General features: G+C 41.3%; 1 protein-coding gene across 6 annotated transcripts in view; it reads right to left on the reverse strand.

Annotated features, from left to right (window-relative positions):
• Positions 1–816: 816 nt before the first annotated feature.
• EMCN (endomucin) overlaps positions 817–23,642 on the reverse strand; it is a 206,475-nt gene continuing 183,649 nt past the window's right edge. For all 6 annotated transcript variants that reach the window (XM_073601557.1, XM_073601565.1, XM_073601535.1 and 3 more), the window contains 2 exons: positions 12,302–12,360; positions 817–3,792 (listed from right to left, as the gene is read on the reverse strand). In XM_073601557.1, coding sequence (XP_073457658.1) covers positions 3,752–3,792; positions 12,302–12,360 — 100 coding nt within the window. In that variant the 3' untranslated portion in view covers positions 817–3,751. The remainder of the gene's footprint in view (positions 3,793–12,301; positions 12,361–23,642) is intronic.

Below are 23,642 nucleotides of genomic sequence, written 5' to 3' on the forward strand. Positions count from 1 at the left end.
TAGCAGGATCAACAAGTGAAAAAACTGGGGGTGGGGGGGCACTGTATTAATATTAGTGACAGACTGCATCTCACATATATATCATTTTTGATTTTTTGCCTTTACTACCACTGTAAAACTGTTCCTTAAAGATTAACTCCACTTTTGTTGAGAAAAAATCATTCCCCTCTAGGTGATCTATGTACATTGCAAGGGTTTCAACAAACTTTGTTGCAGAGTTCTACCTTTTGTTGCTCTGAAGGAAAAGCAATCTGTTAGGGGTTGATTTACTAAAGGCAAATAGGCTGTGCACTTTGCAAAGTGCAGATGCTCCATACCTTTGTAAATGAACAGAAGCTCTGCTGACTTCCATCTTTCAATCATGTGCAAGCAAAATTGCTGTTTTTTTTTTATTTTCCTTGCATATGATTAGGTATTCTTTGCAAAGTGAAGCATTACTTCATTTACTAAGCTCTGGAGCAACTGCTCTTGCAGAGTGCACCTGCACAGTCTATTTTCCTTTAGTAAATCAACCTCTTTGTGTCAATGTGCACAGTGAATGTGAGGGAGAGTGGCTTTTTCATTATCAATCAGCTGATGCTTTTTCTAATGAACAGAATTGTAGGGTCTGAATCCCTTTAGACATGATTAAACCCAAGGCCTCATGCACATTGGATGTTTTTACAGCTGCTATTTTTGGCCTCAGATGCAGTGGTGGCCGGTGCTCAATATTTTGGGGGCGGCAAACAAACCTGGCCCCTATACTCGCACTACCCTTTAACACAATGATACTGTTAAAAATGCATTTGGATGAATGGAATAATGCACACACTCACATAGAAAATACATACTTTTTTATTATTTTAATTAAAAATGTAAAAAATGGCAAAAGACAATGTATAGTATGAACATCCCAAAGTCTGACAGAAATAGAAGAAAGATCAGCTGGTTTAATAAGATCAATAACAGAACATTTAAATATGTTCTCATCTTAGGATACAACTGAGACTTATACAGGAGATTTGAGGTCCAGAGGAAGCGAATCTTTCCACGAAACATGTCAGCCTACACATTCAAGTCTCTAAGGACTACCATGCTATACATCCTTCACTTCCCTTAATGATAGATAAGAGGTAGTAATAATGCCCATGTACAAATGATGTATGTTTTTATCTAGATTTTTATTGGATGAAATAAAGATTTGTATATATATTTTTTTTTATTCTTTGACACATGTATTTGTCCATTGGAGGAGTATTTAATGTCCTATCACATATTTTTGCATTCATGGATTAGCAAACACAGTATTTCTGCTGCAGAAGCAGTCCGATCTTCAGTTTAAACTAAAATCGTCCACTGTTTCTGACATGTGTATACTCTTAAGAAAGAGGTCAAAAGCAGAATTGTGCCTTTTTTTTTATAATCGTTTATGGAGGGCTGCGTTATATCTGAAGGACTGGAATTTAGTTTACATGGGACAAGGATTCTGCTATGCTTACAAATATACAAAAGTTACCCCTGTTTACCAAAGGAGTTGCTCAAGGGTTAAATGTTTAATAAAAAAATAAATGTTAAAAGCTCTCATTTATAAACTACCCATTACAAAAGGTACTGTGTGAAGGTGACTCCACCATATTACTATACTAGGGGTGCAAAATGGTATGCAGCATGTAAAGGTTAGAACAAATGTTTTTATTAAAAAGAGAATTGCGCTTATTGTGAATTATCAAAAGGGTTAATATCATAAAGCCAACCGGTCATATGTCATACATACATATATGAAATATTTGTTGTGCAAACATTTGGAACCTATCACTTATATCCCAGGATATTTTACTGCTGTATTTGCTGTATGTGCACGTAAAAGCAATCTATCGTTATAGAATTATGAACGCTGCCTTTGCTGAATCGTTTCATAAGGTCCAAACATAATGATTTTTGATCACTAACTAGTGATAGAAAGTAGTATTTGTTTAATAAATTACAAATTCAGTGGCTTTATCTATGATCTGGGTCACTCTTATACCAAGAAGTAAAGTAAGGATTTGGATAACAGTCCCCGAGCCTGCACCCTAAAGTGGAGTTCCACCTGTTTTTTTGTTTATTAAAAGTCAGCAGCTACAAAAAGTGTAGCTGCTGACTTTTAATAAACAAACTTTTACCTATCCCACAGTCCAGTGATGCGGGCGCCGACATAGCAACTGTGGGCATCCGGCCGTGACATCTTACGGCATCATGGCCGGGTGCGCACTGCGCATGCGCAAGTCACACTGCGCTATTGGCCAGGCAATCTTCTGGGACCTGTGACGTGTCCCAGAAGATTGCTAGCAGGGAGGGGTCGCCTAAGGCAAGAGGAGGAGTCACCTAGGCGGCCAAGAAGAGGAAGCAGGAAGTGGGACAGGAAGCCCCACTCAAATCAAGGTACCTTTCCCCCATCTCAAAAAAAAAAAAAATGACATGCCAATTGTGGCAAGGCAGGGGGCGAGGAGTGCTTAAAGCCTAAGTTCCACTTTTGAGTGGAACTCTGCTTTAAAAACAAGTCAGCAACAGAATTCTCATTTCTATCCAAACTCCTTAAAGGGGTTGTAAACCCTTCCATATACCCAGTGAAGTGACTGGCCTCAGATGATACACAGAAATGAAACAATTTCTCCTACATAAGTTGTATCTGTTTATCTGCAGTCTTCTCTTCTCAACACCAGTTCAAAGTGCTGAATTTTTAAAGCTGCAGAGCTCTGAGAACTGATTGGAGGGAAGGGACACGCCCCCCCTTCACACAGCACACAGGAAAAGAGCTGAGGCTGTCAATTTGCTGGAGGTCTCTCCCGTCACAATTTTTCTCTTGGAGCCTGGAAAACTTGTCAGAAGTGATTCATGCTGATAGCAGAGGTACGAAGCAGCAGACAGAAATGGCAGAAATAGTTCACACTATAGAGGGATATACTTTTCATGTCTGAGGTTTGCAACCACTTTAAGTAAAAATTATGTGTTAGTAAATTTGTGTTTTGGATGTTGCTAATACATTTTTACTTGGCACCTTAACAAGCTTTTTTAAATTGAACCTGTCTGACATTTTAAACTTAAAGCATAAGTCAGGGAAAGGTAAAAAAAATACATGCTGATTTGCCAGAAATGCACTCAGCTTTTAATTATGTGGAATTACAGGAAACCTCAGAACTTGGTGTCAGCTCTGCCCAGTTAGCTGTTGTTAAACTAATAAATTCCTAACATTCACATAAACTTTACATCATAGAGACCATCATGTAGCGCAAGAAAAGAACTGAATACTCCTTGAAACAACACAAGAAGTGTGCAGAGGACATAGGACATCTCTAAAAGTCTGGCATAACATGTATTTTTTGCACTTAATAAATGACATAACAAAACACTTTCATTGGGGTATTTAACAGACCAAAATAGAGCAGATAAGAGAAGTTCATTGTTAAGTTTACAAACATTTTAAAAATAAATCTAAAGAGATGCACAGAGAAGAGTTTCATGGTTAATAAAGGTAACGACAGATGGCTTGTACTAGTTTGGTAGTTTTAGTTTTAAAAAATCTAACATGGCTGACAGGTTCACTTTAAAGAAATAAAACAAAGGTAACAAAGGTAACAACTAGTCATTGCCATTTCTAGTTTTGGAATACTGACATTCTAGGATGCAAAAACAATGTATTCTTTATTAACTGTGTACAGCTATAACAGAGGCAACTCATTGTAGTTTAGGGAATACATTAAAATCTGTTTAAAAAAGTGTGGTCACTTAGTCTTCAACATTCAATAGATTCCATCTGGTTTGTCCTTTTCATGTCTTGTAAAATACAAAAGAATACAAATTAAATTGTTTAATGTTATGTTACAATATATGCAGCTTACTTCATGCTATATATTCAAAAAAAAATCACCAGTTATTTCATTAATTGAGACTAATAGAGAATACCTGGTGACCCTGACCATGCTAGGCATAAAAGCACATCTATCCCAGTGTGGTCAGTTTTCTGGCTGTGCTTTGAGGACAGCCTGTCTGTCCTGATTTCTGCAGATACACCCCATGCACAGCTAATCACAGGAAAGATTAGTGTACTGCTTTTACTCTGCCTTCTGCTGACATGCCCCCATGCAGTCCCCACCCCCAGCTCTCCAAGCCCCTTATGCAGCTGAGAACAGAGGTTGTGTGATTATGTATAAAAAAGGAAAAAAGTATTTATAATGTATATATATAGATCTATATATATAGATCTATATATAGATCTATATATATAGATCTATATATAGATCTATATATATAGATCTATATATACAGTGGGGACGGAAAGTATTCAGACCCCCTTAAATTTTTCACTCTTTTTTATATTGCAGCCATTTGCTAAAATCATTTAAGTTCATTTTTTTTCCTCATTAATGTACACACAGCACCCCATATTGACATAAAACCACAGAACTGTTGAAATTTTTGACATTGTTGACAATTTATTAAAAAAGAAAAACTGAAATATCACATGGTCCTAAGTATTCAGACCCTTTGCTGTGACACTCATATATTTAACTCAGGTGCTGTCCATTTTTTCTGATCATCCTTGAGATGGTTCTACACCTTCATTTGAGTCCAGCCATGTTTGATTATACTGATTGGACTTGATTAGGAAAGCCACACACCTGTCTATATAAGATCTTACAGCTCACAGTGCATGTCAGAGCAAATGAGAATCATGTGGTCAACGGAACTGCCTGAAGAGCTCAGAGACAGAATTGTGGCAAGGCACAGATCTGGCCGAGGTTACTAATAAAAATTTCTGCTGCACTTAAGGTTCCTAAGAGCACAGTGGCCTCCATAATCCTTAAATGGAAGACGTTTAGGGCAAACAGAACCCTTCCTAGAGCTGGCCGTCCGGCCAAACTGAGCTATCGGGGGGGAAGAGCCTTGGCGAGAGAGGTAAAGAAGAACCCAAAGATCACTGTGGCTGAGCTCCGGAGATGCAGTCGGGAGATGGGAGAAAGTTGTAGAAAGTCAAACATCACTGCAGCCCTCCACCAGTCGGGGCTTTATGGCAGAGTGGCCCAACAGAAGCCTCTCCTCAGTGCAAGACACATGAAAGCCTGCATGGAGTTTGCTAAAAAACACCTGAAGGATTCCAAGATGGTGAGAAATAAGATTCTTTGGTCTGATGAGACCAAGATAGAACCTTTTGGCCTTAATTCTAAGCGGCATGTGTGGAGAAAACCAGGCACTGCTCATCACCTGTCCAATACAGTCCCAACAGTGATGCATGGTGGTGGCAGCATCATGCTGTGGGGTAGACATGTGCATTCGTTTTCGTCCGAATGCATTTTCGTCCGAATTTCAGGTATTTTCGTTATCGTTTTAACAAACGATAACAAAAGTGCAGAATCCGAAAAACGAAAGATCCGACATAAACAAATGCTTTATTTTCGTTTTCGTTGCTACAACAGTTCAATATAGATAGGAGATTCGTCATGATGATGACAATAACAATCTGTGTCCATCAAACCTGTGGTCGAATGTGCCTAACCTTAACTCTATTAGTCCAAGTTTATTCTACATAGAGAGAAAAGATTCGACGTAGAGAGAAAAGATTCGACGTAGAGAGGAAAGATTCGACATGGTGGGGGAAGTAAAATAAAAATAATGATGATGATGAATGTTATTGGCTGATTGTAACAACGGAGGAGGGGCAGTAAAATAGCTAGAACTAACACACATACAGACAACTTACTTTCATTCACGATTATGGTGTCTGTTGAAAGTTCTAAGAAGATTCGACGGAGCAGCTAAACTATACAGCATCGTACAGTTTAGCTGCTCCGTCGAATCTTCTTTGAACATTCGACAGACACCATAAGCCTTCAATGACAGATTCGACCTTAATTAATTTGGATTTTTGGAGGAATGCAAGTTTTTAACGAAAAACTAAATAAAAAAAAACTAATTTCGGGAGTAACTAAATAAATGTATTTTTTGGACGAAAACGAAATTCCGAAACGAAATATTTCAGTGTGCACATGTCTACGGTGTTTTTCAGCTGCAGGGACAGGACGACTGGTTGCAATCGAGGGAAAGATGAATGCGGCCAAGTACAGGGATATCCTGGACGAAAACCTTATCCAGAGTGCTCAGGACCTCAGACTGGACCGAAGATTTACCTTCCAACAAGACAATGACCCTAAGCACACAGCTAAAATAACAAAGGCGTGGCTTCACAACAACTCCGTGACTGTTCTTGAATGGCCCAGCCAGAGCCCTGACTTAAACCCAATTGAGCATCTCTGGAGAGACCTAAAAATGGCTGTCCACCAATGTTTACCACCCAACCTGACAGAATTGGAGAGGATCTGCAAGGAGGAATGGCAGAGGATCCCCAAATCCAGGTGTGAAAAACTTGTTGCATCTTTCCCAAAAAGACTCATGGCTGTATTTGATCAAAAGGGTGCTTCTACTAAATACTGAGCAAAGGGTCTGAATACTTAGGACCTTGTGATATTTCAGTTTTTCGTTTTTAATAAATCTGCAAAAATTGTCAACAATTCTGTGTTTTCCTGTCAATATGGGGTGCTGTGTGTACATTAATGAGGAAAAAAAATGACCTTAAATGATTTTAGCAAATGGCTGCAATATAACAAAGAGTGAAAAATTATATATATACAGTATCTCACAAAAGTGAGTACACCCCTCACATTTTTGTAAATATTTTATTATATCTTCTCATGTGACAACACTGAAGAAATTACACTTTGCTACAATTTAAAGTAGTGAGTGTACAGCTTGTATAACAGTGTAAATGTGCTGTCCCATCAAAAAAACTCAACATACAGCCATTAATGTTTAAATCGCTGGCAACAAAAGTGAGTACACCCCTAAGTGAAAATGTCCAAATTGGGCCCAAAGTGTCAATATTTTGTATGGCCACCATTATTTTCCAGCACTGCCTTAACCCTCTTGGGCATGGAGTTTACCAGAGCTTCACAGGTTGCCACTGGAGTCCTCTTCCACTCCTCCGTGACGACATCACGGAGCTGGTGGATGTTAGTGACCTTGCGCTCCTCCACCTTTCGTTTGAGGATGCCCCACAGATGCTCAATGGGGTATAGGTCTGGAGACATGCTTGGCTAGTCCATCACCTTTACCCTCCGTTTCTCTAGCAAGGCGATGGTCGTCTTGGAGGTGTGTTTGGGGTAGTTATGTTGGAATATTGCCCTGCGGCTCAGTCTCCAAAGGGAGGGGATCATGTTCTGCTTCAGTATGTCACAGTACATGTTGTCATTCATGGTTCCCTCAATGAACTGTAGCTCCTTAGTGGGACGCAGCACTCATGCAGCCCCAGACCATGACTTTCACACCACCATGCTTGACTGTAGGCAAGACACACTTGTCATTGTACTCCTCACCTGGTTGCCGCCACACACGCTTGACACCATCTGAACCAGATAACTTTATCTTGGTCTCATCAGACCACAGGACATGGTTCCAGCAATCCAGCTTGTCTTCAGCAAACTATTGATGCTGATGTAACTGATGGAATTTGATATGGATTTTGGATCCCTTGAAGACTGTCTATGCTGACTATCCTATTCCTCCTCAATCTTGATGATGCTAGCTTCCAACAATATTTTTGGTTTAGGGCACCACCACCACCACCACCCAAAGCCCTATTTTTCTCCCCCTGTTTAACAGGAGCATGTAATTACAATTTTTGATATAATATTTCACAACAAGGCCCGTTTCTGCGCTTAACAAGAGTAACTGTGAGGGTTTACAGTGTTGTGGCACCACAACCACCACCTAAGGCCCAATTTTCCTGCCCCTCTTTAACAGGGGCATGTAATTATAATTTTTGATACAATATTTCACAGCAGGGCCCGTTCCTGCGCCCAACAAGAGTATCTGTGAGGGGTTACAGTTTTGTGGCACCACCACCCAAGGCCCAATTTTTCTGCCCCTGTTTAACAGAGGCATGTAATTACAATTTTTGATATAATATTCCACAGCAGGGCTCGTTCCTGCGCCCAACAAGAGTAACTGTGAGGGCTTACAGTGTTCTGGCTCCACCAAAACCAAAGGCCCAATTTTTCTGCCCCTGTTTAACAGGGCCATGTAACTACAATTTTTTATATAATATTTCACAGCAAGGCCTGTTCCTGCGCCCAACAAGAGTAACTGAGGGCTTACAGTGTTGCGGCACCACCACCACCCAAGGCCCAATTTTTCTGCCCCTGTTTAACAGGGGCATGTAATTAAAATTTTTGATCTAATATTTCACAGCAGGGCCTGTTCCTGTGCCCAACAAGAGTATCTGTGAGGGGTTAAAGTGTTGTGGCACCACCACCACCCAAGGCCCATTTTTTCTGCCCCTGTTTTACAGAGCTATGTAATTACAGTTTTTGATATAATATTTCACAGCAGGGCCCATTCCTGCCCCCAACAAATGTAACTGTGAGGGCTTACAGTGTTCTGGAACCACCAACATCTAAGGCCCAGTATCTATGCAGAGTATATAGGGCAGGCCATATAGTATATATATTGCTGTTCAGAGTATATAGTGCCTGGGGGACCACGCTATTTTTTAAAAAAAATTGGTGCGGGGTTCCCCTTAATATCCATACTAGACCTGAAGGGCCTGGTATGGATTTTGGGGGGGACATCCACGCCATTTTTTTTTTGGTATTTTTAACTATATTGCCGGGAATACATTACAGCCTCGAGCAACCAGGGGGGGTGTTCGGCTCATCCCTAATTCTTACTTAATAGTGTTTTACTTATTGTGTTTTCCAACTTAACCCATCTTTTTTGGCTTTTTGTGTTAGTCCATTCTATCATTCGTGATATTATTACTGCATTTTAATATCTTTTCATGTCAGGTGCTGCTAACCCCCCGGTGTCTCTTATCGCTACTCAATAGTGGAAATTGTATCCTTGGCTTTTTCCCCTGCCCTATGCATCTTGATATCATTGTCTTTAATCTCTGGAAAAATATCTGGGGACGTGCCATTGGTATCGTCTGGAACTTGTACAATATTTTCGGAGTTTTACCATTGTTACCATGTTTATTCTTCCCGTCCACGAGAGTGGATGGACGTGTTCCTATTTTACTAATCTCTACTTTGATCTAATTAGGTAGTGGGATGTAAGTAGCTCGATACATTTTCCCCAGTGAAGTTGTTAATTTTATTCCGAGGTATTTTAGTTCCTTTCCCCCCCCAGGTGAATAGGAATTCCCTCTGTAGTGCTAATTCTTTCTTTTTGTTTAAATCTATATTTAAAATTTCCGATTTAATTGGGTTGAATTTAAAATTTGAGAGTTCCCCATATTTCTTTAATTCTTTTATTAAATTTGGGAGTGTTGTTCTTGGGTTGGAGATATAAAACAAATTATCATCCACATATGCCGCTACCTTATGTTCTTCTTCTCCCACCTTCACCCCACCCACATCTGTGTTGTTTCGTATGGTTGCCAGTAAAGGTTCTAACGACAGCACATATAGGAGGGGCGACAGTGGACATCCTTGTCTTGTTCCATTGAACATTTCAAAGGATGGCCACAAACTTCCGTTTACCTTTAATGACACAGTGGGGTGGTTGTATTAGTTTTTGATCTATTTAGTCATTTTGGGTCCTATTCCCAGGTTTTCTATTGTATCAATCAAAAATCCCCAGTCCACCCTGTCAAAAGCCTTTTTGGCATCTAATGACAGGAGTATCACTAGGGACTTGGAGGAACTTGACTGGCCTGCACAGAGTCCTGACCTGTACCAAATAGAACACCTTTGGGGTGAATTAGAGCTGAGACTGCGAACCAGGCCTTCTTGTCCACATCAGTGCCTGACCTTACAAATGCACTTCTGGAAGAAGACCTTGTGGACAGCCTTCCCAGAAGTGTTGAAGCTGTTATAGCTGCAAAGGGTGGGCCAACTCAATGTCATTAAAGTTCATGTAAAGCAGGCTTCCCAATACTTTTGTGGCAATGTGTGTGTGTGTGTGTGCGTGTGTATATATATATATATATATATATATATATATATATATATATATATATATATATATATAAAACATTTTGCCTTGACTTTCTATTTTAAACTGAATAGGTTCACGTATACAGAACTATTTAGCAAACCTTCTATTCCAGCTTGATGAGGATACAGACCAATGGGATTACAGCTAGCTAACAAACATGTCAATTTGGGGGGATGGGGTTATCAAGAAATAAATCTGAAATTACTCTTGTGTTCAGTCTTGCCAGCTAAGTGATTTGGAATTCTCCACCTAGCCAGATAATCATGGGTGTTGCTAGTGTCTGGCACTAGAGTTTGGTGAATGGTATGGGTCGAGCAAAAGTTCCGCCCAAACATCACCTGTTCGGCGAACATCCTAATTTTCAGGGTGTTCGGCAGGTCTTCGCCCCACCAGTGCATTGTGCATTCTAAGCTCTGATTGGGCAAAGCTTTGCCCAATCAGGGTGCAGTGAATAGCTGGTTGTTAAGGAGCAGGCTGGGAAGCTGGAGGTGCCGTTCTTAACAACCGATGAGTCATCAGCTGTCTTTCTCACTGACAGCTGAATAAAAAAGTTAAAAAAAGAATGGGTGGGGTCATACCAGACCCTTCTGGTATGGATTTTAAGGGGAACCTCATGCCAAAATTTAAAAAAAAAAGGGTTCCCCCAAAATCCATACCAGACCCTTATCCAAGCATGCAGCCTGGCAGGCCAGGAAAGGGGGGAACGAGACAGTGCCTGTTCCCCTCCTGAACCATACCAGACCACATGCCCTCAACATGGGGGGGGGGTGGGTGCTGCTTCTCCCCCACCCCAAAGCACCTTGTCCCCATGATGGATTTGTATTAGAAGTCCGTATTGGGTGGCATTGGTGGGGGGGGGGGCTGTACTTTGGGGAAATTTGGGGAGAGAAATCTGTACTGGGGAGATTTTTACTAAGAGGTGTGAGTAGTTTTTTTTTGCTCAACTGTGTACACTGGCCTGAGCGATACATATCCCTGGTCCCTGCATTTTGCATTACATACTCCTGACCCCTGCACCCATGTGCTTTATGCACTCCTGAACTTTGCATTTAATGTATTATGCATTCCAGACCCCTGCACTCTGTGCTTTATGCATTCCTGACCCCCACACTACACACTCCTGACCCCAGTGCCCTGTGCCTGACACACTCCTGACCCTTGTGCTCTGTGCCTTACCCATCCCTGACCTTGTGTCTTGCATTACGCATTACTGACTAATACATTAGTGCATTAGGCACTCCTTAACCTTATAGTCTGTGAGTTATGCACTCCTGACCCCTGTCCTCTGTGCATGTTTTGCACTCTTGATCCCTGTGCTCTGTACGTTATGCACTTTTGACATCTGAGATCTGTACATTACTTACTCCTGACCCCCGCACTCCAGTATATTATATATACTCTTGACTCTTTATTTTGCCAACAGTTGCTGGTTGCTGGCTAAGTAGTCACTGATTATTTTATTAAAGTTCTAATTTGAGGTAGACAGTGTGCAGAAAAGCATATGTAATGAACCAATCTCCTGACGGGGTACGTTTAGGAGATTAAGCTCCGGGGATTTCGAAGCCCCGGAGTCGTGAGGCGGCTATATCGGGGCCCAGAATGGGAGATCGCCACACTGCGGGTCGTCGAGACTGGGGGGGGGTGAGGAGGGTGTCCTGTGTTCACCTTTACAGATTTTTCTGTAAAGGTGAACTTACCCTCTAAAGTGGTAGTAAACTCTGCACTACCACTTGTACCTACAGGCAAGCCTATAATAAGGCTTACCTGTAGATACTGTGAATATCTCCTAAACTTGCACCGTTTAGGAGATATTCAGAGTGCATGCGGCTGAGGACAGTGCCAGACCTTCGGAGCCTGTGCCAGAAACGTGACATCATTGCAGCCCCGGCCACACATGTAGCCAGAGTCTGCAAAGCTGGAAGGAGTACCGGGGGAAGGTGTCAGCCATCTTAGGGGTGACATTGTGGCGCTGGAGTGCTTCGTTGTCAGGTAATTCTATCTTAATGTGCTAGTATACAATGCATACTAGCACATTATGACATTGCCTTGCAGGGATTTTTTAATTTTTTTTTTTTTAAATCACCTGCCATTTACAACCGCTTTAAGATGCATGATAACAGTTATCAGAAAGTATAAGAAGCAAACAGGTAATTTAACCTATGGAATATAAGACTTTTAGGTGGGCTGACACCAATTTTTCCTGTTTGAAATTGTCCACATTTCTTTCATTCCCATTAAAAATGCATGACATGCTGTATAAAGACAGTGATAAAGATTGCTTTTGGACACTTACCGGTAGGACTTTCTGTTTTTACTGAAATCAGTTTAACATTCTCCTTAGTTTCAGCACACCTTTACCAGTAAATGAAAAAAAAAAAAACATAGACATGTCAATTATATTTCAACTCAACACGTTAAAGTTTAACTAAAGGCAAAGTTTTTCTTTTTTGTTTTGGATAAAGTGGAAAGGAATTAAAATCCCTGTCAGGTCTTTATTGCTGTCTGTGCCCCCATTGGGGAGATTCACCCTATTTGTCCTGTTTACCTTCATCATCAAGAGTGAAACACACCAGCATTACTTCAGGATGTGAAGGAAAATATCCCCAATGGGACACAGATAGCAAAAAAAGATAGCAAAAAAAAAAAAAAAAAACCTACCTTACTCTATCCAAAATTAAAAGAAAAAGTTTTGCCTTTAGTTACACTTTAACAATAAATAAAAGCAATTGTTCAAGAAATGTATCCTCTTGTTTAAAATTTGTTTGTTTTTTTCAGATAAACTGCATTCCCCTGTTCCAGCGTATAACTCTCTGTCTCTCTAATAGTACTTAACTAATAAAGACTATGAAGCAGGATGTAAGTATACATGGCGCCTTTAATAAGCAGGTTATTACATTGAACATGTATATTCTCCATGCTCAACATGACCGACATAACTAGTAAATCACAGATAGATATGGTGGTGATGTGGGATGATGCAGGACTTTTGGATAATTTTATATTTAATCAAATTAAGCAATTTCATCTCTGATTTTAATTTCAACATTTTTGTTTTTTGGCACCTTAAAGGAAACCTGCATTAAGTAATTATCTAAGTTGCTATTGATGTTCCTGTTTAATAAAATTGTTAACTATCTGGCATCCACATAGTGACTTTAGTACTCCATGCACACAAGTATGCAAATCGAGAGTTCCGACCTTGTTTTGATTTCTCTTGCTGCAAGCTTGTTCTGGATCAATGACTCAAAGTATTAAAATCAGATATAGCTACTTAACTAGCATTAACTATCTAGTTACCCATAACAGTCTACTGTATATGTTTCTCATAGCACAGGTGTACCTTAAAGCTGACCTTCAGTCCACCTTGTTAAGTGGCTTCGCCCCCCAAGTGCCGCCATTATGGCACGTGTGCAGATGTGCCCATGGGCTCTGACTGGCTTTGAGTCCTGGCAGAGCCTCTCTGCGCATGCACTGTGGAAATGCTGCGCATGCACAAAGACAGGGAAGGTTTACAGCTTCCCCAATAGCGATCTTTGTGCAGTTCTCTCATGATCAAGGACAACTCACAGTTAGGAAGAAGGTCCACTTTAAGGTTGCATTTTGTAAACTACCAGGTCACCAGTGTTTAGGCGGGTGCCAGCTCCTTAACGCGGTGGGTACCAGCTCCTTATCAACCAATGTCTCATCCTTGCTGGTTGAGAGCAGGGATGAGTTACTGGTTATTAGGATTCGGGCAAGGGCCGACTCCTTAACAACCTGTAAAAAAGCAGCAAAAACGCATGCACATGTGTTTTTGGTGCACTTCCATTAAAGTCTATGGGGCCAAAATGCAACCACACCGAAATAGCAGATGACGCTTTTTCAGAAAATACTGTGCTTTATTGATGTGAATGGGCATCATAACATATAATGTGATTTTAATGTCATCCGATTCTGTGCGACTCAAGTCACATCTGAAATCGCACTAGTGTGAACCAGGCCTTAAGCTATTAGAAAATGACTGAAACCTGACTTTAAATTATTAGCAGTGATCATTGAGGATCTTTGAGAATGAATTGCTTCACAATACAAGCAGCTAGATAGGTCAGGAATGACTTGTTTTCAAGCTCTTTTACTGCTTGTTCAGAATATGTAAATATTGCTCATATATAGGGGTTGATTTACTAAAAGCAAATAGCCTGTGCACTTTGCAAAGTGCAGTTGCACTCTACGAGTGCAGTTGCTAATGAGCAATGAGCATGTGCAAGCAAAAATGATATTTTTTTGTTTTTTTTTCCTTGCATGTGATTGGGTATTTTTTGGAAAGTGAACATCTCATTTAATAAGCTTTTGAGCAATTGCACTTGCAGAGTGCAACTGCACTTTGCAAACTGCACAGTCTATTTTCCTTTAGTAAATCAACCCCATAATGTCCATAGTCTGTACTTCAAAAGGGAACCTGACAAAATAGGTGTTATCTGTTATAGTTTAAAGTCTCATTAAGCTTTGAGGTTGCTGTTTCCTAACTCCAAGAATGATGCTATTTGCAACACAGGGACATCATTGTGTGCAAACCTGCTCTTCTCAAGAACTACCCCACTTCCAGAGATGACCACTGGCAGCTTCCAACCCTAGATAGGAGCCTTGGTTGAAATACATAACAGTCATTGCAACAGTTTCCTATGTAAATTACAACAATAATTATGTGCTATGTGATCAAATAAGTTTATGTAACACAATTATGTTTCAAATAAAAATAGATAGTTTTACTCCTAGATATACAAGGTTGTAATTGAAATGTTTTCCTTGACTTTATGAGGTCGCAATCATGCAGGATGTCTAAATCCTGCTGTTTAATGTCTGATAATCTACTGTTATTCAAAATACTGTAAATATATACTCCACAGAGGATGCAAGCAGGGTAATATTTCCAAAGTTAATTAAGTCAAAACCTCATGGGAAGGATTTCATTAACTTAGTAACAGATTACAGGGGTAAATTGGTGTTATATCAAAGAAAGTACTTAACCATGTACAGTGGTTGTAAAGGTTTGGTTTAAGAAATAAATAAAATAACAAACATGTCATACTTATTTCAGAGTGGCCCCGATCCTCCTCTTCTGGGGTCCCTCTGCGGCGCTCCTGGCACCTCCTCATCTTGAGTGCCCTGACGGAGAGTCACTTTTCCTGGGGGCACTCGTGCGGGCGTGCTCCTGAGTCCTGCTGCTGCGTCCATTGACACAGACAGCAGGACTCAGTCCTGCCCCCCGGCTTCCATGTCACTGGATTTTATTGACAGCAGCAGGAACCAATGGCTCCTGCTGCTATCAATCTTGCAGCAATCAGATGAGGACCCGAGACAGCGGCTGGAGCTGCTGGGCTTGTTCTAGTCTCTGTATTGTGAAAGATAATGTTACGCCGAGTAAATTGATACACAACATGTCATGCTTCAAAACTGCGCCCACTCGTGGAATGGCGACAAACTTTGACACTTAAAAATCTCTATAGGTGTTGTTTAAAAATTATCTACAGGTTACCAGTTTTGAGTTACAGAGGAGGTCTTTTGCTAGAATTATTGCTCCTGCTCTAACAATCGCAGCGATACCTCACACTGTCCCTTAAAAAATTTTTTTTTGGATAACTATTATTCCTATTACAAGGAATGTAAACTTTCCTTGTAATAGAAAAAAAAAAAAGCATGACAAGACCTCTTTAATGTGAGCTCTGGGGTCAAAAAGACCTCAGATCTCACATTTACACTTAAAAGCAATAAAGCATTAAAAATATTTTTTTTTTCAATAAAAAAAAAAATTGTCCCCTTAAGGCCGTTGGGTGGAAGTGACATTTGACGTCGCTCCTGTCATCCAATGGCATAGAGTCGAGTGGGGGCCATCATTCCCTCACTTGAGGGGAAAACATCAGATTGTCTCTACCGCTACCGACGCATCCGGTAAGCGGCGGAGATGACCGCGACGCGGCGGGAGGGGGGTGGGCGCCTCTCCTGCCGCCGATAAAAGTGATTTTGTGGTGAATCTGCTGCGGAGACCACTTTTACCTCAAAGTGGACCGCCCACCATTGAAGAAAATACCGGAGTTATGGTAGCTATTTGCTGCTATAACAACGGTATTTAACGTCAAAGTAGTGACGTAAATCCACGTCGGGCGGTCCGGAAGTGGTTTTAATCTCAGTGTTTTGACTGATTAAAAGTGGCTAACCATGATACAGATTAAGATGTAAAGACATTAATTAATAATGTCTACATAATTGTTAGCATTATAATACGTAATACTCCATTTTTAAATAAAATATATATTTATTTATACCTTTGTCTATGTACAGTATATACAGTGGGGACAGAAAGTATTCAAACCCCCTTAACCTCCCTGGCGGTATGATTATTTCGGATTTAAGGTGCTGAAAGCGGTACAATTATTTTGCATGAAAATTTGGCGTTTTATATTGTAGGCCTGTAATTGTTAACAATAACACACTTAAATCTGTCCACCAAGAGTCTAGTAGATATCCCGGGTATGATGAAGTTTGAAACACAAAAACATCAATTATAATATAATAAATAAATATAAATAATTAAAAAAAATAATAATATACTAATAATAAAATAAATTTCCCCACGATTCACTATCGCTCAATTCTGCAAGTGTTCTAATTTACTATCGCTGTTTTCTAGCTGATCTAAAGCCACTTTTGACATAAAGGGACACTTTTTGGTTGCTATGGACAATCTCCAGTTTCCAGGCAGAAAGAACAGTATATATAACATAAAACTGCATGCAGGGCATGGGCCAAAGCACTGGGGACAAAAGGGATGTGAAATAATTTCATACAGTACTGTAATCTGTAAGATTACAGTACTGTATGTGTTATGATTTTTATATTTTTTGAATTTGCCGCCAGGCTCCACCCCCATGCACCGCGACGCTCGCAGGGAACGGAGCCTGGCACGGAGAGGCTTCGGAGGAGACAGAGCGGGGGACATCGCAGGATCCTGGGGACAAGGTAAGTGACGCCGCACCAGGATCCTGCAATGTAATCCCCAGTGTGGCTCGGGGTTACCACTAATGGGACTGAAATTTAACCCCGAGGCACACTGGGGATTACCGTCAGGGAGGCTACATTTTTCACTCTTTGTTATATTGCAGCCATTTGTTAAAATCATTTAAGTTCATTTTTTTCCTCATTAATGTACAAACAATACCCCATATTGACAGAAAAATACAGAATTGTTGACATTTTTGCAGATTTATTTGAAAAGAAAAACTGAAATATCACATGGTCCTAAGTATTCAGACCCTTTGTTCAGTATTTAGTAGAAGCACCCTTTTAATCTAATACAGCCATGAGTCTTTTTGGGAAAGATGCAACAAGTTTTTCACACTTGGATTTGGGGATCCTCTGCCATTCCTCCTTGCAGATCCTCTCCAGTTCTGTCAGGTTGGATGGTAAACGTTGGTGGACAGCCATTTTTAGGTCTCTCCAGAGATGCTCAATTGGGTTTAAGTGAGTTGTTGTGAAGCCACTACTTCATTATTTTAGCTGTGTGCTTAGGGTCATTATCTTGTTGGAAGGTAAACCTTCGGCTCAGTCTGAGGTCCTGAGCACTCTGGAGAAGGTTTTCGTCCAGGATATCCCTGTACTTGGCTGCATTCATCTTTCCCTTGATTGCAACCAGTCGTCCTGTACCTGCAGCTGAAAAACACCCCCACAGCATGATACTGCCACCACCATGCTTCACTGTTGGGACTGTATTGGACAGGTGATGAGCAGTGCCTGTTTTTTTCCACACATACCGCTTAGAATTAAGGCCAAAAAGTTCTATCTTGGTCTCATCAGACCAGAGAATCTTATTTCTCACCATCTTGGAGTCCTTCAGGTGTTTTTTTAGCAAACTCCATGCGGGCTTTCATGTGTCTTGCACTGAGGAGAGGATTCCGTCGGGCCACTCTGCCATAAAGGCCCGACTGGTGGAAGGCTGCAGTGATGGTTGACTTTCTACAACTTTCTCCCATCTCCCGACTGCATCTCTGGAGCTCAGCCACAGTGATCTTTGGGTTCTTCTTTACCTCTCTCACCAAGGCTGTTCTCCCCCGATAGCTCAGTTTGGCCGGACGGACAGCTTTAGGAAGGGTTCTGGTCGTCTCCAACGTCTTCCATTTAAGGATTAAGGAGGCCACTGTGCTCTTAGGAACCTTAATTGCAGCAGAAATTTTTGTTGTATCCTTGGCCAGATCTGTGCCTTGCCACAATTCTGTCTCTGAGCTCTTCAGGCAGTTCCTTTGACCTCATGATTCACATTTGCTCTGACATGCACTGTGAGCTGTAAGGTCTTATATAGACAGGTGTGTGGCTTTCCTAATCAAGTCCAGTCAGTATAATCAAACACAGCTGGACTCAAATGAAGGTGTAGAACCATCTCAAGGATGATCAGAAGAAATAGACAGCACCTGAGTTAAATATTTGAGTGTCACAGCAAAGGGTCTGAACACTTAGGACCATGTGATTGTTCAGTTTTTCTTTTTTAATAAATCTGCAAAAATGTCAACAATTCTGTGTTTTTCTGTCAATATGGGGTGCTGTGTGTACATTAATGAGGAAAAAAAATGAACTTAAATGATTTTAGCAAATGGCTGCAATATAACAAAGAGTGAAAAATTTAAGGGGGTCTGAATACTTTCCGTCCCCACTGTATACGGTATATATACAGTTGTGCTCATAAGTTTACATACCCTGGCAAAATTTATGATTTCTTGGCCATTTTTCAGAGAATATGAATGATAACACAAAAACTTTTCTTTCACTCATGGTTATTGTTTGGCTGATGCCATTTATTATCAATCAACTGTGTTTATGCTTTTTAAATCATAATGAAAACAGAAACTACCAAAATGACCCTGATCAAAAGTTGATAATAAATGGCTTCAGCCAAACACTAACCATAAGAGAAAGAAATGTTCTTGTGTTATCATTCATATTCTATGAAAAATGGCCAAGAAATCATAAATTATGTCAGGGTATGTAAACTTATGAGCACAACTGTATATATATATATATATATATATATATATATATATATATATATATATATATATATATACACACACACACACACACACACACACATGTGCATCTCAAAAAAGATTGAATATCGCCAAAAAGTAGACTTTCTTCAGTAATTCAATTCAAAAAGTGAAACTCGTATGTTATATAGATTGATTACACACAGAGGAGACAGAGCGGGGGACATCGCAGGATCCTGGGGACAAGGTAAGTAACGCCGCACCAGGATCCTGCAATGTAATCCCCAGTGTGGCTCGGGGTTACCACTAATGGGACTGAAATTTAACCCCGAGGCACACTGGGGATTACCGTCAGGGAGGCTACATTTTTCACTCTTTGTTATATTGCAGCCATTTGCTAAAATCATTTAAGTTCATTTTTTTCCTCATTAATGTACAAACAACACCCCATATTGACAGAAAAATACAGAATTGTTGACATTTTTGCAGATTTATTTGAAAAGAAAAACTGAAATATCACATGGTCCTAAGTATTCAGACCCTTTGTTCAGTATTTAGTAGAAGCACCCTTTTAATCTAATACAGCCATGAGTCTTTTTGGGAAAGATGCAACAAGTTTTTCACACTTGGATTTGGGGATCCTCTGCCATTCCTCCTTGCAGATCCTCTCCAGTTCTGTCAGGTTGGATGGTAAACGTTGGTGGACAGCCATTTTTAGGTCTCTCCAGAGATGCTCAATTGGGTTTAAGTGAGTGATATATTTCAAGCATTTTTTCTTTTCATTTTGATTTTATATATGGCTTACAGCTAGTGAAATCCCAAAATTCAGTATCTCCGAAAATTTGAATATTACATAAGACCAATAAAAAAAGGATTTTTAATACAGAAATGCTGGCTTACTGAAAAGCATGTCCATGTACAGTATAGTATGCACTCAATACATGGTCGGGGCTCCTTTTGTATGAATTACTGCATCAATGAGGTGTTATGGAATCCCATGTTGCTTTGATAGCAGCCTTCAGCTCATCTGCATTATTGGGTATGGTGTCTCCCATCTTCCTCTTGACAATATCCCACAGATTCTGTATGGGGTTTAGGTCAGGCCAGTTTGCAAGCACAGTGATACCATGATGATTAAACCAGGTATTGGTACTTTTGGCAGTGTGGACAGGTGCCAAGTCCTGCTGGAAAATTAAATCAGGATCTCAATAAAGTTGGTCAGCAGATGGAAGCATAAATTCTGTAAAATTTTCTGGTAGGGGGTTGCAGTGACTTTGGACTTGATAAAACACAGTGAACCAACACCAGCAGATGACATGGCTCCCCAAATCATCACTGACTGTGAAAACTTCACACTGGACCTCATGCAGCTTGGATTCTGTGCCTCTCCACTCTTTCTCCAGACTCTGGGATCTTGATTTCCAAATTAAATGCAAAATGTACTTTCATCCGAAAAGAGAACTTTGGACCACTGAGCAACAGTCCAGTCCTTTTTCTCCTTAGCCCAGGTAAGACGTTTCTGATGTTGCCTCTGGTTCAAGAGTGGCTTGACACAAGGAATGCGACAGTTGTAGCCCATGTTCTGGATACGTCTGTGTGTGGTGACCCTTGAAGCACTGACACTAGCCGTAGTCCACTCCTTGTGAATCACCCCCAAATTCTTGAATTGCCTTTGCTTCACAATCCTATCAAGGCTGCGGTTATCCCTGTTGCTTGAGCATCTTTTTCTTCTACACTTTTTCCTTCCACTCAATATGCTTGGATACAGCACTTTGTGAACAGCCAGCTTCTTTAGCAATGACCTTTTGTGACTTACCCTCCCTTACCCTTATGGAGGGTGTCAATGACTGTCTTCTGGACAACTGTCAGGTCAGCAGTCTTCCCCATAACCTACTGAACCAGACCGAGAGACCATTTAAAGGCGCAGGAAACATTTACAAGTGTTTTCAGTTAATTATCTGATTAGAGTGTGACACCATAAGCCCCGGTTCACACAGGGGCGACTTGTCAGGCGGCTTAGCCGCCTGACAAGTCTCGTCCAGCTCTGTACTACGGAACCGTTCTAATAGGAGAAACGCAAGTCGCTCCGACTTAGAAAAAGGTTCCTGTACTATTTTTGGGTCGACTTCAGGTGACTTGCATTGACTTCTATACAGAAGAAGTTTTGCAAGTCGCTGCTGAAGTCGTGTGCAGGTCGCCTCGGTGAGTCAGCCTGCAAGTCGTGTTGCCCCTGTGTGAACCGGCAGTGAGTCTATAATATTAAACTTTTTCACAATATTCTAATTTTCTGAGATACTGAATTTGGGGTTTTCACTAGCTGTAAGCCATAATCATCAAAATGAAAAGAAAGATATATATCACTCTGTGTGTAATGAATCCATAAAGTATATGAGTTTCATTTCTTGAATTGAATTACTAAAAAAAAATAACTTTTTGATGATATTCACATTTTTTGAGATGCACCTGTATACAGTGTGTGTGTATATATATATATATATATATATATATATATATATGTGTATATATATATATGTGTATATATATATATATATATATATATATATATATATATATATATATATATGTGTATATATATGTATATATATATATATATATATATATATATATATATATATGTATATATATACACACACACACACACTATTACTATATTTATAAATCATTAGTTTTACATGGTTATAGCTGCTGTTAATGACTTTTACATATAACATTGTTTATGCAGGGCTTTTTTTCTGCCGGAATGCCGTTCCGGCACCTCAGCCAGAGAACTCCCATGTCCAAATCTGTCAAGCCTGCTGCGCTGGCGCCTGTAATTTGGCACTGACGGCTGTGGAGGGATCAAACGTGGAGGCACCTCTGCCAGGGCACTCCCCGTTGCTGGGGCACCTCTGCCAGAGCACTCCCCGCCGCTGGGGCAGCTCCACCAGAGCACTCCCCGCCGCTGGGGCACCTCCGCCAGAGCACTCCCCGCTGCTGGGGCACTCGACCCTAAGCTACCTCCTCTAGGGCACCTTCACCAGAGCACCCCGCTGCTGGGGGATCAAACAGCTGCTGCCTATGAGAGCGGAAGGCGGAATAATCTGCACTCCCTCCGCCTCTCAATATAGACCAGCTGAAAGCTTGTTTTGTGTGTGAGCGATGTTCGGGGCGAACAGAGACTGCTATCGGCCCTCCTCTCCACTTCCAGCACTAACAGCGGGCTGGAGGACAGGCGGATCTGGCTCCCCGAGGACCGGTGGGAGGCGCATGCAGACTAGGACTCCGCTGGAAGGAGCAGATCACCTCACCCAGAAGGAGAATGGGCCCTGCCCGCTGCTGGCCAGAATGAATCTCCTATGGAAGGTACTGGGTATCTCTCTCATCCCTCTCCCACCCTCTCTGTGACCTCTCTCTCTCTCCCTCACACATGCAGGCAGGGGGAACTGAGTGGACAAGTGAGTGTCACTGATCTGCACCCAGCACTGCTACTGATCCCCCCTCTCAAGCACTGCTACTGATCCCCCCTCCCAAGCACTGCTACTGACCCCCCTCTCCCAAGCACTGCTACTGATCCCCCCCTCCCAAGCACTGCTACTGATCCCCCCCAAGCACTGGTACTGATTTCCCCCCTCCCAAGCACTTCTACTGATCCCCCCAGCACTGCTACTGATCCCCCCCTCCCCCAAGCACTGCTACTGATTCCCCCCAAGCACTGCTACTGATCTCCCCCTCCCCCCAAGAGCTGCTACTGATCTCCCCCTCCCCCCAAGCACTGCTACTGATCTCCCTCTCCCCCCAGGCACTGCTACTGATCTCCCCCTTCCCCCAAGCACTGCTACTGATCCCCCCCCCCCCCCAAGCACTGCCACTGATCCCATCTCTCCACTAGCCCTTCCACTCAACCCATGCTTTAACCTCTAGCAACTAATCAGTGAGTGGTATTGTTATGCTGTAACCTCTAGCAACCAATCACAATTGCTGCCTGATCTGCTACACTAAACCGAGTTTAGCTGCTATTTATTGTAAGTTTACAGCAGGTGGAGAACAAAATTGCATGCAGGTGGGCCCAAAGAAAATTTTCACCCAGGGTCCAATCAATATTAAAGATGGCCCTGGATGGCTGATGTGGGTAGGTAGCCTATTTTCCCCCTCGCTAGTCTCCAATTAACTGTTGCTGGACTGGGCTGTCTCTTGCTGGCCTGGGCTGTCTCTTGCTGGACTGGGTGGTTTTAGAGGGGGTGGTTCTAAGGGCGTGACATAGGAAGAGGTGGTTCTATGGGGTGGGTAGGGGCGTGACCTAGGAGGGGGGGGTGAGTTCCTGCACCTTTTTTCTGAGAAAAAAAGCCCTGGGTTTATGAATTTGGTTTTCTAAAAAAAAATGTACACTGAGCTGCTTCATGGAATGTCCTGGGTGTAGGATCTCCCTTTTATGGTACAGTATATATAATGTATATTATAAAATTATAATTTCTAGAGACAGATTTAGGAGAGAAACTCACTTAGTTAAAGCTTAATAAAGCAATGGAAAGGGTATGTGTGATTCCGCGCAGAGGAATGTACAAGGCAGATGAGAAATGTAAGAGAGAACTTCTGCCCCTACAAAATACTGTCACCTAGGTG

The sequence above is a fragment of the Aquarana catesbeiana genome, linkage group LG01, assembly GCF_042186555.1.
Source record: "Aquarana catesbeiana isolate 2022-GZ linkage group LG01, ASM4218655v1, whole genome shotgun sequence".
Lineage (NCBI taxonomy): Eukaryota > Metazoa > Chordata > Amphibia > Anura > Ranidae > Aquarana > Aquarana catesbeiana.